Genomic DNA, 21,243 nt, shown 5'->3' with positions numbered 1-21,243 from the left:
GAAGACGAGCGGTACACCTGCATTTACCAAGTTTCCAGACACATATTCCCATATGATCGAGAAACGGAGATACGTTTCTAGTTCACGAAGAAATATATCGAGGGGTTGGAGTATCGAGTGGCGAGGTTCGATCGCGTCTTCCGCATCCCCAGTTCAGGGGAGGCAAGCATATTCTAAACGGATCTCGCCATTTTAAGAGCATCTACCGGCACAATGGAATTTCGCGGCAGAACGGACAGGAATACACCGATGGTGGCTGAACTGGTAAAAAGCGGCTGTTCCCTTGTCGTATTCGGCGGAGATGCATTTGCAAGCTGCGAAATACATATTTTTGTCGATCCTAACGGTGTCGGGACGTAGGATATAAAACGTGGCCTATCTTGCTCGATGATCTCGGCCAAATGGAGCTAATGAATATCCTTTTTCCGATGGCGACGTTTCCGCGATAAACTCCCGGCATATGCGCAACGATATTTTCCCATGAAAAATACGACACTCGGCCGACCGCTTTCCCCCGTATTTTAATGTCGCTTGCTTCGCTGAGTATGTTTGGCTATATCTTTTAAACTCATAATGTTATCTTCTTTCTTTTTAACGATATTCCCGTGTGAGCTATTGGTAGTGTCTCTCCTTCTCTCTTTTCTTTTTTTCAACTTTGCCGATCGTTCGTTTATGGATGTATCGATCTTGTCAAACTTTCGATACCAGATTTGATTCATTTTTCATTCGACGTTTCTCGTTGGATCAAGTCTGCGTAAGATTGTTAGCGACACTGTGGCAGGATATATCTACATAAATTAATATCGCATTATTTCTGCTCTTCTTGAAGCTGAAATTTCCTATCCAGCATTTTTTCATTTTTCAAGATCTCAAGTTTCTTCGGTTCCATTGTTAAGTAATTGTAATTCTCTGTAATACGTCCTAATTTCCTGATGTTACACATTTTCTAACGCTACGTGTTACTTAAAATTAGTAAGACGAAAACGACTCACGCGACTATCGGCAGCTCTTGCCACGAAGAGCTTCTGATAAATCGAAAAAGTATTTTCACGGGACGAGCTATTTTTATCGACAGGCCGCGACGTTTTCACGGCCGCTGACTTTCCTTGCTTGAGATCCTCTAGACAAACAGCAGAGAGGCTAACTCTCTTCTGGCCACGTCGATTTTAAGATTCCTCGCACGCGTGCTGTACGTTCCTACCAGTCACGATCGTGTCGAGCACACTCGCGGACTTTGTTCATTCAACTTCCGCGAACCAATCGACATCGATGTGTTTATTAACCGCCAGAGTGATGAATGGAATCTTGTCGACCGACCTCGCTCAGTTCGTTCTTTTTTAAAAAACGACGCAATGGGATCATCCTGATAATGCACGCAAATAATTCGGATCAGGCAGCGTCGATTACGCGAACAAATTATTCGTTCATTATGTGTTTGATTCCGCTATTAATTTTATTGCCCAAATTTATTTACGCTAAAGCAGGTGTAATGAGTTTACATATCTTGCGTCGCGCAATTGTATATTGTGTTACGGCTGAAATATTTCATTCGTTGATTCTCGGTTGATTTTAATAAAGTACCGCGAGTAATATACCTAGAAAATTCGAGCGACATGGGTTTCCTTCTGAGATTAGTAGAAATTTTTCCTCGTTCAATCCTATTAAATTAAACTTCACTGGACTTAGATCGATATCGTAAAAACACAGATAATTTTTGATTGTTCGATATAATTTTATTACTTCTTGTATCTTTCGCTTTTTTTTTTTTTACGAATAAGAAATACGAATAAAATATTCCAGATAAAAAAGATATCTGCAGACATACAAGCGTGAAGAAGAAATGAGAGGAACAATAGGCAATTCGTTCGTAAAGAACTTGTTTGTAGAAACGTTACAAACAGAATTTTCTATGCGTCTTACGATAATAGACATCGTAATCAGATTGCAGAAAATGTAAAGATTTCGATAATTTTGATCGAAATTGGAGGAAAAATTCAGCATCGTCTCGCGCGATTGACAACGCGTGAAAAATAAAAGATGGAAGGGCCAGAGATCGAGAGGGTTGTTTTATCCGGCAATCGATGAAACGCGTCTCAGAATCACGGCGAAGACGTTAAGGTGAAGGTCTAGGGTACTTGGACTACGAGGCCAGATTTATAATAGATGCACATGGCGTGAAGCCAACGACAAGGCGCCACAATATTGCCGCTTAGTCACCTCAGCCAGGTCTTCTCTTTGTCCTGTTCCACGTTGACTCGATAAATAACAGAAACGTCTACAGGAAAACTGAATATTTACGAAGCAATTTGGTAACCGTCTCGGTCGTATTCTACTTAATCTTTCACTTTTCCTTCTCTCTTTCTTTCCATAATCCCATCTTGCGATTTCTTCTTTTTCATTCCGTTCTCACCAATGGCCAGACGTTGCTTTGATAACTGTATTTACTTCGACGCTGATACGTTGCGACAACGTGATCGGCGATTTCAACGAAGATCTTATTATAGATATTTTCCCCTTTCTCTCTTTTTTGATTAAAACTGAAAATCTACTGTGTCAACCCTTTTCTCAAAATCAGTGCAGCAATATCACTCAAGAAACGGATTTTAATCTTGTTACGTTCTCTACATCGCCTTCGACCTAATTGTGTTTTTACAGTATCGCAAGATTTTCCAAGTTTGAGCAAGACATTGTTCTAATAATGGAACAAGCCGATTGAAGATTCATGTGAAATAATCGCAGGGTAAAAACGTTTCAAACAATTAACGTAGAATATGTTAAAAAAGCCACTCTGTTCTCTCGAAACATCGAATCTTTCGTCGATTGAAACGATTCGTTGCGACATAAAAATTTGCAAACCCTGCAATAAAGTTAAATTAAAATACATGCAAAAAATCTCTGTTTGCCTATTCGCAAAAAATTCCATCGAATCTAATCGAACCTAATCACCGCATGTTCGCCGATTCCCTCCCAACTGTTATCTCGCGATTCGTTTACACGCGTTCTTGTTAACAAAATTCGCTAAGGAAATTGCGTCACGCTAATTATTATCGAACTGCGCTGGCCGTAACGAACGCAGTATCGAATGGCGCCAGACAATTAGCTGGGTGAATTCCGCGAAAGAAATTGGCCAGAACGCGACACGGGAACGAGCTCGCTACTGTGAAGGCGTAAAACAAGACAGGGAAAGCGGCCACCGAGAAAGAGAGAAAAGGAAGAGCGAAAGCACGGCCGAGTTAACTTTAATTGCCCGGTCGGCTACATAATAAATGACATTGCAGACGGCCAAGCGGAGGAAAAATTGTTTCGTCCTCCGCCTCTGTCCACCCCCCAATCCTTTTCCTTCTTCGTACGGCTCTTCTAGTCTGCTTTCGTGCAGCTTGTTCGCTGGAACGATTTCTTTGTCGGAGCTTCGGAAAACCTGGACATATTGATGGCTGTGTAATGTTATTTTCAGCGATACATTCATCTTGGACGCGACACTTGGCCGAGCTCGTACGTTCTTCCCGGAAGGAATTTATTACCAGAATTAAATCTTCGTCGACGACTCTAAAGAATCGCGAATAATATCAGCTTCCACTTGCCAATTTTCTTCTTTTCTTTGGTGAATAGGTCCGAGTGTATATTTGTAGGAAATTGTAGCGGATTTTTTTGTAGGCGGAGTAGATACCACGGTCGTTTGTTCTGCTTCTTTAGGTCCCGTTACGTGGCAGCTTTGAAACAATTTCTCGCCGACACTGTTCCAGCTACCGGTACAAATAAACTTAATAAACCTAATTAGCGGTATGTTTGGCGATCTCGTAAACACGAAGGAAACGACTCTTTCGCGAGGCTTGCTCTAGGCACGCGTGAAAAAGTTGCTCTGTTACCCTCGAAGATTATTTTTCTTCGTATTTTTAAATGGGTTAATTCTTTCGTGAGTAGCAACTCACGATTCTCGAAGAAAAGTTTTCGATACGAAATATAGCGAACGATAAGAGTATCTCTTTCTCTTTCTATCATCCCTTACAGAGAAGGGTAACAGATGCTACTGCGCGTATTGAATATATTTTGTATATATAAATCAAAGCACATAGGTAAAGAGAAAATTAAAAAAAAGAAAAATAATATTTGTAATCCTCATTCCTCCGTGGATCATAGTTTACGAAGCTGGTCGTGGCTTCTGTGCGACTCAGTTTTAACTATTGTCGGTTGATCCTCGGTATTCATCGCCTGAGAAACAACCTGAATAAAGAAGTTCCTCACGGTGTTTCGTTCGACGAATCTCTTTATCGAATCCCTGACAGCGTCACTTTCCACGTGGCCACGAACCGACTTCGGGCGAATCGACTTTCCTTCCACAGCTTTTTCTTCGCTTTTCCGCTTTAAGAACGCGCTCTGGATGCCGAATAAGCGACGCTTGAAGTACTTTCATAGTGGGACGACTAATTAGAGCGATTTAGCATCCGTCGTCGACGTTTATTTAGAATGCAAATGCGGACTTTTCCCAACCCTTTCCCACTGTTCGCCTCTCTCGGTTCTCCTACTTTCGTTTTCTCCGTTGCTCTTTCCGCAACCCTTCTCCTTCTCCCCCCGTTTCTCTCTCCCTTCTCTCTCTCTTCCCAGTATTCCTTCCACTACACTCTCTGCCCTCGCTTCTGTTTTCCACGTCTCTATGCCTCTTTCGCTGTTCGCTCTGCCTATTGTTTCGCCTTTTCCTCTCTTCTCCAACTTCTGTTCGCTCTGTCCTCTGTACGTTCGTCTCTCCTTCGATCTCGTGTTCTCGCACGATGCATTATTTCCAAATTTGTTGACATCCTTGCGCCTTCTTGACCCTAAAACGCCGCATTTTTTGGCACAGCCTCGTGCGTACCGCATTTCGTGGAGCGAATTTTGGAATAATAGGACGGTTCAAATATATATATATCGGTCCAGGTAACTACTTCGGTACATACTTTATGGGTTTTGTGAACGAGTATGTTTGTTAGTTCTTAATAGATAACGTTGGATTACAGACGACTCACAGGTGTTTGGGCCGAGTAACTTAATTTTTATTCCGCGGTTTCAGCGAGGAAGAACGATAGAGTTTATCACGAAAGTAAGTAATTAAATACTCTAGAAGATTAAAGCGGAGATCTAATTCAAATTTAGCTCCAATTTCATCTACCTACGCTGTCAGATACTCTAGATGCAAATAGAATAGGAGATATCATTAAAAAACTAAGCACAGTTGAATTCATCTAATTAAGATACTCCAGAGATTCAAAATAGAATAAAAAATAAAATCCCGGTTCATTCGCGTCCCGAAACGCTTCAAAAATAGAGAAACTACAAAATCCTGACATTTATCTCACTCGAACTCTTTCCCGTTGAAACAAAAAATTCTCAACCCTTATAAACCTGTTACCTTGTTTTCTTCACGCTTAATAGAACGCGAAAAAGCCGCTCAAAAGCGTAACGGCTGCGAAAGAAATGGTGGAAATACATCGGTAAGAAGGGAGCTCGTTTTCTCCTCGTTGGAAATTACGACGGGTGTTTTCGAACGCAATGGCGGTTCTTCGTCGCGAGGATCCAGAGCGACTTTTGCGGAGAAAGGGAGAGACAGCCGATGGAAGGATGCGACGGTTGAATGGGAAGTAATCGAATGAATGGAAAGCGCGACGACTGCTTTCGCGTCGTCAGAACGCTCTGAAAGGGATGTTAGGTGTTGTTTAAGGGTTATTGTTGCGGTGCTTTTGTCCTGTCTGTTCGCGGGACGCGGTCGTCGTTCCGCAACGTCGAATGTAATTTATCGGGGCGGAAAAAGGGCGCGTTACCTTCACCACCGTCGCCGTGGCTCTTTTATTGGAACGCGACGACCGGAGAATCGTATTGCATGATCTTTCGTCCCCGTGATTTTTTAGGTTAAACGGAGGATTATCGTGAATCTTGTTACATTCGTAACGAACAGGGTGGAAATCCCTTCGTTCGAAGCAGATATTAGCTAACGTTCTCGAGCCCTGTCGAACAGTAATTTGCTAACGATAAATAATACCAGGGAATTTGTAAATTACAAGTCGCGGGTTATAGACTTGTCTTTTACAATAATAGATTTACTTGCAAAATCTCATTTTATTAAAAAAGTCGTTTTATTAGAGCTTGTTTCGTGAAACGAGTAATCTACTAACCTTAGGTTTTAGAAAAAATACGAGCGTACAGGATAGAGGGTAAACGAAATATAATTTGATACGCGATAAATGCAAATGTTAAAAGATGATAAGCAAAAGGAGGAAAAACATTTTCTGCGGCTGCCTTCAATTAACTGTTTATTAACTTGTTGCTGGACGTTTGAGACTCGTTTAAACAACCCTTCTGCGAATTCAATTTACCCAAATTACTTTAATCAAAACTCTGACGATTTTCTAATTACTTTACTCCTAGTCGTCAAAGAGATATTTGGAGAATGTAATTATGTCGTTTTCTGAACTTCGTGTTTCCTCCGTCTTTCTTTTTTATTACAATTTATGACCCAGAGGTCGGTGGCAAAAATGAGATTCTATTATCTTACGTTGTGCGTACAACAGAAGTAAAGGGAATTAAGGATACACATACAACGTGTAGATTGATCGTAGCCTGAATCGTTTATGAATTTAAAACAAATATTTTCCAAAATAATCTCTAAAGAGGAACAATCGTAGATTTTTAAGTAAATTCTAACAAATAATCTATAAAATAGGCGCTAAAAGCGAATGATACTTTCATAATTATTATTATCGATTACAAAAAAGACATAAACAATCGTGAAGCAAATTTTAAAAAATAATACTTTCGTATCACCACTTTTCTCCGCGTTTCGGCTCATTGGCTTCGACATATTCTCGCGTATCAAATCTGCCTCTAAAAGTATGTAAATAGCTACATATACCAGGACGAAATTTTATTCGTTGTCAATCCTGACGTGCGGGTATCGCGCGTTTATCGTCGAACAAAACGCTTTCGTCGCCTCGCCATTAGCGACAAAGTCGAGATCTTCTGACCGGCAACGAAATACGAGCGGCTCGACCACGATTTATAACGAGTTTTAATAGCAACGATTACTCACGGTTGACCCGTGAGTAGAACAACGCGAAACTCGGTAAACCATAAACGTGATTTTCATGACCATAAACTTCTCAGCTCTCGACAATTACGTTCGCAGCTTTCTTTTCGACCGAAAACCGGCATCGTTCCCGGGACCGACGATGTCCGCTTATTCGTGAAACACTATTTTCGGCGGCGACCACGAAAACTGGTTACAGTCGTCGCTCAAGTTTCTCCTTCTTGCATCCAATCTTACGCGATAAACGTTTCCTTGGTAAATTCATAGATATCTCCTTTCGCGTGGTAGATAGCTTTCAAGAGGATGGAAATTATGGTCGCTTATTTCTAGAGAAATCTTCTATAATTTAAATGCATATTACTTTTATGGAGTTTGACACTGTTCAAACTGTAGATTCGTGTGAAGTTGATACTTCAAAGTTATCATCGGTTAAGAAATCGATAGAATAAAATGTTTGATTGTTATTCAACTAGATGAGAAGTGAACAAATTATTGTCTGTAGTAATTATAAAAAAAAAAAAAAAAAGAAAAGAGTAGAAAGAAAAATGTAAACATTCTAACATGCCCCGACGTCTCGAAATCTGTTCTTCCAGAAATGCAACGACTCCGATCGCACTTTTTTTACGCGAATATACACGACCTTTTTCTTTTTATCGATGCGTTAAATCAACCAGCTTTCCCATGCTACACCGAATCACACGCGAACCTCCACTCAGCTTAAGAACAAATTTTCCTCCCAATTTTACACCGACGAGGATAGACAAATCCAGGAAAAAGATATCGCGCATATTATACACTTCCAAGTTTAATGTTCCGGCAAAATGGTAGCGCGACGAGGGAACATTTAAACCAGCGAAACTTTTGCGACAAAAGAAGTTGCGTTAGAGTTTCAACTTTAAGCCTACCAAAATGCTCTCATCCCTCTCGCTTTCCTCGTGTTTCACCTGCTTCGTGTCAAGCATTATTATTTTTCTCTGCCCAGGCCAACCGTGTATCGATAACAATGTACAGTCTGCGGATTTTTATCCATTTATGATAAACTTCAAGGTGAAAAAATCCAGCGAGTGCATATAATATAAAAGATAAATTATCGCAAAATAAATAAAATAAATCAAGCAGAAATAAATAAATTATCGAAAGCGGAGTACTCGTCGTGTTTAGTGGACGAAACAGATCATTGCGTAGGCTCCATCGTTTTAATTCTTTTAATAAAAATATGAAATCGCGTAAAAATCTGCCGCAGTCTATATCTGATGTATAATAGAATAATATATAAAGTTTAAAAAATTTGGACATTCTTGGTTGCAGAAAATATGCGTGTTCCAAAAGACGCTGGAGGATCTTTCGTCGCGGATGGCCGGAGCCGAAGCGATCCAGAGCGGCTGGCAGAATCCGAACGACGCGAACGAGGCGACGGAATTACTGAAGCAATTGGAGAAATTCGGCGAACGACTCTTGCCCATCCAGAGGAGCATCGAGTACGCGAACGATCAAGCGAGCGTCTTCGCCTCGAGCAGCGTCATCGTTTCTCATGCTTTGCTGGCGAAACTCGAAGATCTCAACACCAGGTACTTACCTACCGATGAATTCTCATTTCTCCAACGATTTTGATTCTCTCGAATTTATCATGCTAATACGTTTTAATACGAAGGTTTTTAACGTTCTAAGAGAACTTGTAGCGCGAGATTGAAATGAGAAAGCAAGTATACCTTTTATACCTTTGAAATGATATAAAATCTCTTAAGAGATTTTATTGAAGGTGAAAAGACACGTTGAAGATGATCTAAGAGGATCTACGGAATGTAGCAAAATTGAATAATTCTTTTCCAAGTAACCATATTAAAATTACGCGTATCGTTGTTGTTCGTTTCTAATTAGCTTCTAATCTTGTAATTACAAAAGCTGAGATATAAATTTTCTATCGAATTATCGCAGCATCCTAGCAATTCTAATATATAACAGTTCGACTATTTCCAAATCTCGCACCAAACAGTTGGATTATTTATAGCAACACAGTCTGTTTGCGATGCAAAATACGTAGCAAATTGTTCTAATAATTTCACTGGTCCAATAACGAACAGAATTTACGTATTATCCAGCAGGTGCGTTGTTCCATTTAAAACGAACGCTATAATATATGCACTTAACACAAGCTTTCAAACAACAACGTTACACCTATTGCAACTAAACGTCAAACGATTTCCACATTCTCTTCGTGTAACACAATCCATTCTTACGCAACGCCAGTACACCGCTTATCGCTCCAATTACCTAAATAATATTTATAACGTTTCGTAATACTTTTCGTCCAGATACTGAGTAAACAGAAACGTAATCTTTCGTACTGAACATAAATTGAGAGAAAGCTACGAAATCCTTTCCTCTTGCCGCGATCCACGTTCCTCGGGATGGAGTTGTAAAGAAAGTGCAAGATCTTCGGATGAACGATTTACTTGAAACTTTAAAAACCGATAGATGCAATATTTCGTTCCGTTTATAAAAATATTCCATTGCAATATAAATTCTCCTCGTTATTTCTTTTTTTTTTTTTTTTTTATATTTATTATATAAATGGAAAAGAACAGTACGAGTGTATGTGATAATCTATAGTACTTCATACGGGCATACATTGCAGTATAGTTAACTCGATTGAACAAGCTTATACTTTTGTACTTGGACAATTTTGGATACGTTTATACTTGGACACGTTCGTACCTAATGACGCAACGCATGCGTCATGGGTGTCTTCTATTGTACATCTAATGACACATACGTATGCGTCATCGATTCTCCACGAAGAAATCCGAAGCTACACAGAAGGAGAATCTTACTTTTACTGCACGCGTTTTCAACGCCGTAAATAGATGCATCTTGTAAAAGAAAGAAGATGTGTACGTACGTTGTCGTAATAGAAATTCTCAAACGTGTCAATTTTAATTTTTGCATGTAAACTCCCTAGAGTTCACGCGTGATAGGGACTCTCTCTGATTTACGGACAGCACGACTTTCTTTGTTTCACGGACAGAGCGACCTTCTTTTGTTTTACGGACAATCATTTTGAGAAACACTCATTTCCCAAACGGACGGACACAGAGCAACATCGGAGATAGACAAGATCACGGAATAATGATTTAAAATATTGAAGATTGACGGAGGAAGATCGGTAGCTCGGGACGTTGAAAATCGATTCTCGATTTTCAGACTTCGGAATCGATCACCTGAATTATCCCGAAATTTACCACATTACATACGTATATTCCTCAATTTTCATTTATTCGCGAAAAGTATTACACAGAGAAGACATTTGTTGAAGTGATCGCCACTTGTAAGAAAACTTTACATCTGGTCTTCGGATTTCTCAAGCGCCGAGGCCATCGATAGCGCATAGACAAAAGAATGCGTCGATGACAGACCATAAGCGGTACACGTGCGACGTCGGCTTCGGGGGTTCTTTCAGTCTCAGGGTAACATTGCTAGCGCGCGGATCTGGACCAGCTTACATTGTATTCCACGCTTTGTACTTTAATATTCACAATATATATATACTTACAATACCTTACAATTTACCCACGCGTTTCTTTGATACCACATACATCAAATAATCTTAACAATATTAAAATACAAATATGTCAAACACCAAGCAGCTACATTTTATTGACGTCTATAGAATTATCATTTTCATTTTGGTTCATATTGTCCCGAGAAGAACATCGGAGCTACTCGCGAATATCTCGAAAAATATTAACCATAAATATCTATCTTATATATATATATATTTAGATATTTTCTATAAAATAAAATAAAAGGGAATAAAAGCTACGATTAAATCCTTGAGCCAAACTTTCACACTCAGGTTGCGGTCTTGCACTATACCGTAACACTTATTCACGCGATCTCTGCTTGAACGTTGATTATTTTTCGTTCGAGGATGCTAAGTTTTTCGCGTATTTTCGCAGGTGGAAGGTGCTGCAAGTGGCGGTTGACGAGCGTTACAAGTTGCTAAGCGGATTTGGAAAGGATGGCAGCACTCCGGGTAGCCAGGCTTTCCTCGCGAGCAGCGTGGAACCACCATGGGAGAGAGCCCTCACACCCGCCAAAGTGCCTTACTATATCAAGTAATCGATCTTCCTTTCAACCGGATTCGAATCTTGCAACGCTAAATTTAACAGGACCGCGGCCACTGGATCCAGAACGCGATCTTAAACGCAAACAAACGAATAATCGATGAAGACGATCGCGGTTCGAAAGCGGCCACAAGAAGTTCCTGCTATTCTAGTCCTCGTCGTTTGGGAATTTCAAAGCGAGCCGCGAATGTTTAGGCGATGTTTGCAAATGGACGAAACGATAGAAATTCTAATTTAGATCGGCGACCGGATTTCAAACCAAGGGAGGCTTAACTTTCGATCGACGACCATGGAATATCGATTGCGTAACTGGTAGCGAGGATTGCAATTGTTAGAGCGAAACGTTTAATCTTGGTCGAGAAACAAAATCACTTTTATATTGGTCGAGTCGTGTTTTAATTACGATAGCTGCGTTTTTACGTGAAATTCTTAAGTCCGAAAGTCGTGGTAACTATCGATGAGAAGGATTTAAACGTACGTTTAAAGGTATAAGATGAACAGACCAATTTCTCGAATCGTTGACGATCCTGCGTTGAACCGTGCTCGATCTTCTGTTTCTTTCAACGTATTCTTTTAACGTATAAAATGTATTTTGCCTCGTTTTATGTTTGTTAACATGCATGCAAATTTTATGCCAAAGATAAACGACTCGCTGGTTACGAAAGTAGACCCGTGACGATATACGAACAGCTTTTGAAGGTATCTTAGGCCAAGAAGAGATATTAAACTTTCGCAAAAATTGTTTTTCCACGATCATCATAACCAAGAGGTGATTCAAGAGACTAACGAAAATCACCTGAATTCCATCTTGCGGGCCTCGGTCGAGAGTTAAAGCCGATTTTGGCTCGCCCTTATATCCGGATGATCTTGAAGACCATGAGATCCGATGAATCCGCGAATTCGTCGGTCCGTGGATAAATTCTTAAAACCTGGCTTGCGGCTCGAGCCAAGAATTGTGGCCGGATTTAATAAAGATTAAACAAAGTTCTCCTCTCGACTTTGCCGGCAACTTCTCGCGCCGGGATCCGTGTGGCTGTTGCGTGAAAATTTTGCATGAATCTCTTAATCCCGGATCGGGTCGGTTTAATCCCGTGGAAACGCTTTGCAGCCATCAGTCGGAGACCACCCATTGGGATCATCCGAAAATGATAGAGCTGATGTCCTCTCTGGCGGACCTGAACGAAGTACGATTTTCAGCGTACAGGACCGCGATGAAGCTGCGCACCGTGCAAAAACGATTGTGCCGTGAGTATCAGCCCTTAATTTTCTCTCGTGAGATTCTCGAGTATTCGTATTTAGTTTGTATTCAGGCGATCGGTCCTAGCCGGTGATTAGCCTGTGCGTTCATTAATCGTCGTAATTTTCTCGATTAATCACGTGTCCCGGCAGCGATGACGCATACCGTCGTCGTTGTTGATGGATTTGATCTTTTGCATGGCTCTGTTTTGCTTGGAGAACCAGTGGTGTTCATTCTCGTTGTTCTGTATTTTGAAAGTCAAAAAATGTTCTGACTTTAAAAGTGTACGTTTAATTCTCATATACGAATATTCTCTGAGAAAGCAACTTGGCTTTTCGTAAATGCGAGTTTCGCGTCATTAGGTACGGTTAATGTTCAATTTCCAAGAAACGAGTAACTTAATTTCGTAAGTTCGTTTCTACTAAAACTTGGCAAATTATTTTATATCTTCGTTGTGATATAAGCTATATCTTGTTAAAGAATCTACCAATGGATATTTAACTTTTCCTAATACAGAAGAAGATATAATAATTGTCTTAAAGTTTTCGAACGGTGACGTACGTAATTTCATTTCGTTTATTATCGGTGCTTTATTTGCAGTGGACATGTTGAGCCTTTCCACCGCATTAGAGCAGTTCGATTCACACGGACTCCGAGCGCAAAACGACAAACTAATCGACATTCCCGACATGGTGACAGTCTTGACGTCCCTGTACGAAGTGATAACGGCGGATAATCCGACGCAAGTGTCCGTACCGTTATGCATCGATTTAGCCATCAACTGGCTCCTCAACGTGTACGATAGGTGAGCCCGATCAACTATTATTCGTAATTAAATAAATCATGCTTCGCTGCTCGTTTGCTATTCGGCTGACAAAACGACAATTCTGTTGACATTTTAACGCTCAGCAAACTGTCGTTCCATTTCAGTCAACGAACTGGCCAGATTCGCGTGCTTTCCTTCAAAGTTGGTTTGGTCCTGTTGTGCAAAGGTCATTTGGAAGAGAAATATCGATGTAAGTACCTCTCCATTTATATCATCGTTTCGCTATTTCATGGTCTCGACACGAAGAACGTGCACATAACGGAAGTCACGGTTATTCCAGATCTATTCCGGTTGATCGCGGATCCAAACAGACTGGTGGATCAACGAAAGCTCGGTTTATTGTTGCACGACTGCATCCAAGTGCCAAGGCAGTTGGGAGAAGTGGCGGCATTCGGTGGATCGAATATCGAGCCGAGCGTTCGCAGCTGCTTCGAGAAGGCTGGAAAAGACAAAAATGAAATAGAAGCGGTGCACTTTTTGAGCTGGCTGCAACAAGAGCCTCAAAGTATGGTCTGGTTGCCTGTGCTTCATAGACTCTCCGCCGCGGAGAGCGCAAAGCATCAAGCGAAATGTAACATATGCAAGGAATATCCTATCACTGGATTCAGGTATGGCATATCTCCCAATTTTACCATCGTAGAAAACTAGAAAAATCTAGAAATTTGTAGAAATTCGCTTTCCTTTATTTCCAAGTGAATCTATATTATCGAAAAACTAGGATTTCTATTTCAATTCATATCGATTTTCTCTGATTCCAGGTATCGTTGCTTGAAATGCTTCAATTTCGACATGTGTCAGAATTGCTTCTTCTCCGGCCGGAAGGCGAAGAACCACAAGTTGACGCATCCGATGCAGGAATATTGCACCGCGGTAAGCTATGTTTCTCGCTGGTCCGCTATCCTTTGTAAAATATTTTCTCCATATCCATAATGTGAAACAATAACGCTCGTTTATTTCGCAGACCACATCTGGCGAGGACGTACGCGACTTTACGAGAGCGCTTCGAAACAAATTCAAGTCGAAAAGATACTTCAAGAAGCACCCGAGGGTCGGCTATCTGCCAGTGCAGACAGTTTTGGAGGGAGATGCTTTGGAAAGTCCGGCGCCGTCGCCGCAGCACAGCTCCCTTAGCCAGGACATGCACTCCCGATTGGAAATGTACGCGTCCCGACTGGCGGAAGTCGAACTATCGCGCACGAGAAGCAACTCGACGCCGGATAGCGACGACGAACATCAGTTGATCGCTCACTATTGCCAGAGCTTGAACGGCGGTGACAACGTGAACGTGCCCAGAAGCCCGGTGCAGGTGATGGCTGCGATCGATGCCGAGCAAAGAGAGGAACTGGAAGCGATGATACGCGAATTGGAGGAAGAGAACGCGACCCTTCAAGCGGAATACGAACGACTACGCTCGAAACAGACACCGGGCTCGACACCGGAAGACGGTCATGGCAACCGACAGCCTGACTGCGACATGATCGCCGAGGCAAAATTGTTGAGACAGCACAAGGGCAGATTAGAGGCACGCATGCAGATACTCGAGGATCATAATCGCCAGCTAGAGGCTCAACTGCAGAGACTTAGACAGCTTTTGGACGAGGTACGACGAAATTATATTACGTTAATAATTACGCCTCTAGTTAGGTAACTGTTAAAGCTGTAGATCAGTCGAAGCTGAAAGTTCTGAGAATTACGAGTTTCTTGAGGTTTCTGAGAGTTGACAATTTATTATTTTTGTTATTTTTTTTTGTAGCCGAACGCTTCCTCGCCATCGAAGACGGGTACGTTACAAACGCGAAGCGTAACAGCGTCTCAATTGGCAACCGATTCGCCTGCTAAAATGAACGGCCACTATCACGACTCTTCAGGTATGTCACATAGGAGTACGGATGACGATATCACGGTAGAATTTTATAGCGAGCGATACTTTATTTCTTAGTCATAGAGCGGTGAGTCACTGGTGAAACAAATTAATTATCATTTATACACGAACGTTCAACTTTTAACATCCCAACTTTTAATTTCCCGCGTTAGTTATTTAATTCAAATGGTCGTTACGTATAAGTAAGATCTTCTTGCCGGCGTATACGCTATAAGCGTCGTACTCGATATTCGGAATAAGTGGGCGCAGGGTATTTCTGACGCTATTAGATACTAACTGCATATTAATAAGCGTTTCACAAAATGCCGAGGAGATTAGCATAAAGCTTATTGGTATGGGTGTGTGGACATAGGTGGTGGAGGCTCGAACGAAGGAAGAGTGAGCAGTTTAGAGAGACCACCACCGCCACCGCATTCTCACAGCGTTGCCCACAACGTGGGCAATCTCTTGCATATGGCAGGTTCGTTCCTTTTTCCTCTACGAAGATCAATACGATCACTTTTTATATGTAGTGTAATTAAAAAGAAATCTGCTATGTCGAACGTTTCTTATGCACGATCTCGTTTCTGCTTATAAATAACAATGCTCTCCTGTTTTTTCACGCCACAGAATGGATGTAAGGTGAGACTATCAACGCTTCTTTTCCCGCTGATTCTTCTTGTACGCACTGTTGTTCTCTAGAATGCGTCTAATTTTCTCCAATCGAGGAAAATCGCTTAATACTGATCGTGTACACTCGTTATTGTGAAATTTAATATATCTGGTGTTTGTCAACTATATAGGGTGAAGCAAAAAAAGAGATCAACTTAAACATTTCCCAAAGATGGTTAAACTTTGATATACGCATAAGCGAATTAAATTTTCTCAAAGATATAGAAATAGTATTTCTGCGTCTTCAGAAATGAAGAAATATTTAACCTAGTTAAATAATTTCTCGATAGTCCACCCTATATACAAAACGTTAGATGTACATGTTAGTCTTATCTGCTAGTTGCTTTCGTCTTTACGTGTTTACGATCACAAACTATTAACTCGAATACTCACTCGCCAGGCAATGTTTCCACCGTTCACGTATGCCTGCATGTAATCGATTTATAAACGCTTAAATACGATATAACGATGCGCTTAAGGAGAGGTGATTCTCAATCGTGTAAATAGATAACTCCAGAAAACGGAGGAGCAAAAGATTGATCAAAGCAGGAAAATTCAACCGAAACGTTCTTTTTTAGGAGACTTAGGGAAAGCAGTCGGCGAACTGGTGACGGTGATGACCAGCGAGGACTCGTCGAAAACGAATGGACAAAGAGCACCGCCGCCAGCTTTCAAATAATGACTATTAGCGCGATTCTGGTCGAGGATATTGTTTTACGTTTCAACGATATCGACGAACACGTCACGACGAAAAAGAACGAAATCGATCTGATCGATCACGTACATATACATAATACACGTAGGCGAGATCCACGAATTCTTAAATGTTTGAAATCAATGACCAATAAGAAGCCTGGCTCTAAACGCATATCACGAGAAGAAGAATATCGCGTAAAATGCAGGGTCAGGGCAGCCGCCACAGTGGTTTTGGGTATTTTATAAGTTTTGATATACACCGTTGTATAGCTAAATTATATTGACTATAAGATGATTATGGTTTGGCTTTGGCGGCTCCCTGAGAGTAACTTTACTACATATTGACACGTCATATCATTGAAATAAAAAAAAAAAAAAGAATAATCGTATCAGAGAATAAAGAAGAAGAAACGAAGTTCAGTTGTTATATGCTTGCTAGTTAAAGAAAACAAAATAAAAGAAACAAAACTATACGGAAGAAATGAAACGAAGATGAAGATGAAGATGAATTGTAATGACTATAAGAGAATTACACGAAAGGAAATATCATTAACAATGCATGCAAAAGCAATGTATCAAATCACGTACTCTATTCTAGATCGTAGGCTATATTTACATACCCATTCTGTTCACTGCCACGGGCTCTTCCTCGACATTAAATAACATACACGTTGTACATGCTATGCGGTTCTAGATGACATATAAAGAAAGAAGAGAGAAACGCGAGGGAAAGGAAGAAAGAAAGAGAGAAAGAGAGACATAGACGAGAAGAACAGAGGGTATGAAAGGAAAATTCATATACCTGGCATCTTCCCGTAACTTCTATAAAGATTCGGAACTTCACATCGACACACGATGACACGTTCACACACGAACACACGTACATGCATATCATTATATACATATACATATATAAATAAATAAATAAATAAATAAATATATATATATAATACGTGGATACATGAAACAGAGACACGTTACAGACACGTACACGCTGAGGACTTTTTGTAATCAATAATAAAAGCAAAGCAATGTGCATTATGACTTTCAAATTTATTTTTTATCCGGTTACGATCGTTTTTTCATATTTTTTAATGAATTTTAGATGGCAATGTCTCTTATTTAAGCCTGCCGGATGTTACTTATATTTAAGAGTATATCGATAAGCATCTAATTTACAAACTGTAGGCTGTATTCTGATATGTAATAAAGTTGTCTAGAAAATAATTCCCTTCTTCTATTCTCCTCTTGCAACGGATATCATTTAATGTAAAACGTCTCGCATCGCGTAAAAACTTATTCGATGGAAATTAACAGGTAAAAAGACGGCTGTAAAAAATACTTCGGAGTAAAAGATACGATATAATAATACTGTAAGCCTCGAATAAATGCATCGATAATTGAAGCTCGAATTCGTTCGAGCTTTAACTATTGACAGGTTGATCGATGAGCTCGCGCGAAGCCGAATTTCTACGCCAGCAGACCATCCGGATCGCAAGGACGTTACCTTGACTGGTTTCCATTCGATCCGGTTTTAATCACCCTTCGATGGAAACCGTAAGTGAATCGGCAAGAAAGAAAGGATCGAATGGTCAGGCATGATTGCGCTCGGTATGCGTGACACTGCGGTAAAACATCGAAAGACGATACTTTATTTAAAAGTACTACAAAAGTACATTTTATATCTTATCGTGCAGATATATCGAACGAAGAAAAAGAATACGCATATCGGTTGAATCATAATTTAAAGAGTAAAGAAACAGCGTTGAAACGTTCTCGAGCCAAGAAAATAACATTCCCTCGAATCGAATTCCAGCAATATCATCAACATTTTCTACCTAGATTGCAATAATCCGACTTCCATGCTTGGTCGACGAATATTCAAAGAGGAATGAAATATAAACCGTATTCAAAAGCGATCAAAAATCGAGGGAAGAAGATTTGAAATGAAATTAATATTTATGCATATATATATATATATACAGTAGTGGACAAAGAAAAGATCAAAGTTGCTAAGTAATTTGTTCTTGCACATGCCATTGCATTAGATATTTTTCATCGCTTTGATGATTGTCGTGTATTCTGGAAGATATATTTATTCGCTGCTTTTATCAAATATAATTCTATTGCGTAAATTTATGGCATTTTTGTACCACTTACATTTAAACTTCCTTTTATCCGCTACTGCAGATAATTGTAAGAGTTGAGAAACTAGCGGTTTTCCGTCGATCGTAGGTAGAAAAATTTGTTTGCTCATAAGGAGAGAACTAATAGAAATAAAACAGTGGTTTGGTCGCGAAAATTGCACGGTGAGGCACGTAAAGTCGCGCTCGTCAAATTAACGAGTATTTCTGAAACACGCGAGGGGAGGTCTTTGCACTTAACACTGGTTCGCGTGCGGCTAACGTGTGCACGCAACGCGTGTTGCTCGCACACGTATACACGATCCAAGATGCACTCTCTCAGGTAATAGCATAGGTGGCCTCGACCTTGGTGCATCGCTCGACTGCACTGTGCATCGTCCCACGCAGTGGCGTAACGCCCAGGTGAGACTCGAATCTTTCGGCCAGCCAGCTTCCCGACAAGAAATCGTTTTACATTTATTTATCCAAACTACAATCTTTCCAACCCGACTAAATGGAAATTCATTTTGCAATATTTTTTACTGCGATAGAAATTTGTAAATTTCTTTCTTCTTACGTTTTATAAAACACTTTTGTTGATTGACGGTAAAATAGCGTTGCTTGGTGTTTAAATATATTATACGTTCGGATGAGTGTAATTTAAGCGATCTATGATATATACGATAAAAGTCTATTGACTGATTCTATTCAAAACAATTTAGCAATTTAAAGTGCAAACAGTCGGTTTGGATATTTCTTTATGATTTATAAAGATAGTAACGGAATTTTATCTCCGTATGTTGCACATGTTTGCTCATTGAATTTGTCGTCTAATGAATTTACATACGAAGCACATACGTCTTCGTTAAATCTCCGATAAACTTCATTAACTTGGAGAGATATATTGGCTTATATATCCACTTAGAGGAGAAACAAAGTGCTACGAGCTCACCGTGCCTTCTGCAAATCATACGTTCGTTGGCGTTACAGTAGTATAGAGTTGATTGAGTCATCGATACGTGACACGTATACGAAAATACGTAAGCAGAAATTTTAGCGTACGCTAAGATCGGAGAAGGTCGAGCGTAACTGTTGCCTATTATGGCATGTTTTCATTGCATACCTGTTACCAAATGAAAAACATAGTACTTAATCTTATACGATATCGATTCTCGCTCTTTCGCAATCTCTCGGCATTAAAATTCACTGGATTTAATCTTCACTCGTCGAAGAAGAAAATTAGAGAAAACGTCGCCGATTTCTCGCAAATTACTCCGCGTAAACGGACGTTTCGAACGTAGTAAAACGGTGTTTTACGTAGATTCTTCCAAAGATCCGCGCTACGTTATAAGAACTGCTAGTTATTAAGTAAATTCCATGGATTCCTTCTGTTACGGCAATGCTTTTCTCACGGGGCACCGAATGTCCATAAAATACAGCGGAGACTCGAGTAACCGATGTACGAGAACCTACGTGCAGCTTGTAGAGGAAATGTCTAGGACATCGAGCTCGTGGTAACGTAAATCTGACTGAAATATTTTATTTCAAAGTTGGACTATGACGCGATGATTTCGTCTTTTGAAAAGGGAAACTAGGAATACGAAATTTAGTAAATATCGCGAATGGCAAAGTAACTCGCAGCGTGAACCAATCGTTGCTTGAAATTGTTTGTAGTACTAATAGCGAACGTAAAACTGGATTTATACGTCTTTTAATGGATCACGTGGTTATATTTCTTAAATATTCGTTTTGTAGAATTCACGTTCGTTTTGAAAGCGAATAGAAGAGGCAGGAGCTTCGGATCAGAAGAAAGTTTCAATTTACTGGAAACGAGGGAACAAAATGAAACGCGTACGTAAAAAATTCTTTGTCGTTCTATTGCCAGTTCCGTTTCCAGAACGAGTTCTCGTTGTAGCGTCCTAAAGCAACAGAGTGGCTCGAGAAAGTGGTCAGGATAAAGGTAGTCGAAGGATTTTACAGTCTGTATTCATCGTAGGTTCTACGACCTAGCTGGCATTCTCTCGTCTCGTAAAAATTTGTACTACCACGTTTCGTATAAAGCTGCGAGCTTTATTTTCTATTTTCTTAGTATAATACCAAGATGGTAAAATTATAAAATCGAAACAGATAAAGGTTTTAAAAAGAAATCACACTTGCACGTCGAGTTATCAGAAATGGATAAAACGTTATTAAAACGAAATACTTATCCCTCGATGACTAAATACAACGCTACGATAAGATTACCACATAAAAGATTTTAAAACAGTTTCAAAACGTAGTAAGTGCCTTTCGAAGCATTCGTCGGTCTATATCTGAAGCTGACGTCACCAGTACACACAAATCATCCACAAGCCTAGTCACATGGCACACGAAATTAACAAAGCAACGTTTGTAAAAAAGCGGCCCCTTAAAATTTACTTCCCCATATATAAGCTTAAAAATAACGTCCACTATGTCGATTAACACTTCTGTGGCTTTACATTTGTCCTCTCTTCGTTAAGTTGCGTTCTTTTATCGAATATTTTGTAATGCTACACTACGGATGCTTACGGAAATTTCTATAAAAACGAAACCTACGCAGAGATTTGCTTCATACGCTAAATATTAGGTTGCCCGAAAAGTGTATTTCTTTTACAGATCCGTTTTCTAC

At 40.1% G+C, this 21,243-nt stretch overlaps 1 protein-coding gene across 10 annotated transcripts in view; it reads left to right on the top strand.

The window, feature by feature from the left end:
• The window catches only part of LOC139988043 (dystrophin, isoforms A/C/F/G/H), a 445,976-nt gene extending 428,279 nt beyond the window's left edge, over positions 1 to 17,697 (top strand). For 6 of the 10 annotated variants that reach the window (XM_072004965.1, XM_072004972.1, XM_072004964.1 and 3 more), the window contains 11 exons: positions 8,363 to 8,622; positions 11,011 to 11,169; positions 12,287 to 12,423; positions 13,016 to 13,220; positions 13,325 to 13,431; positions 13,522 to 13,849; positions 14,000 to 14,111; positions 14,203 to 14,841; positions 14,995 to 15,109; positions 15,476 to 15,583; positions 16,353 to 17,697. In XM_072004965.1, the coding sequence (XP_071861066.1) occupies positions 8,363 to 8,622; positions 11,011 to 11,169; positions 12,287 to 12,423; positions 13,016 to 13,220; positions 13,325 to 13,431; positions 13,522 to 13,849; positions 14,000 to 14,111; positions 14,203 to 14,841; positions 14,995 to 15,109; positions 15,476 to 15,583; positions 16,353 to 16,453 (2,271 nt within the window). In that variant the 3' untranslated portion in view covers positions 16,454 to 17,697. Of the gene's footprint in view, positions 1 to 8,362; positions 8,623 to 11,010; positions 11,170 to 12,286; positions 12,424 to 13,015; positions 13,221 to 13,324; positions 13,432 to 13,521; positions 13,850 to 13,999; positions 14,112 to 14,202; positions 14,842 to 14,994; positions 15,110 to 15,475; positions 15,584 to 15,732; positions 15,745 to 16,352 lie in introns of all 10 variants that reach the window. The other 4 variants (XM_072004974.1, XM_072004966.1, XM_072004969.1 and 1 more) reach the window with 3 other exon arrangements.
• Positions 17,698 to 21,243: the final 3,546 nt, after the last annotated feature.

Source organism: Bombus fervidus, chromosome 6 (genome assembly GCF_041682495.2).
Source record: "Bombus fervidus isolate BK054 chromosome 6, iyBomFerv1, whole genome shotgun sequence".
NCBI classification, from domain to species: Eukaryota; Metazoa; Arthropoda; class Insecta; order Hymenoptera; family Apidae; genus Bombus; species Bombus fervidus.
This window is presented reverse-complemented; position numbering and strand designations above follow the sequence as displayed.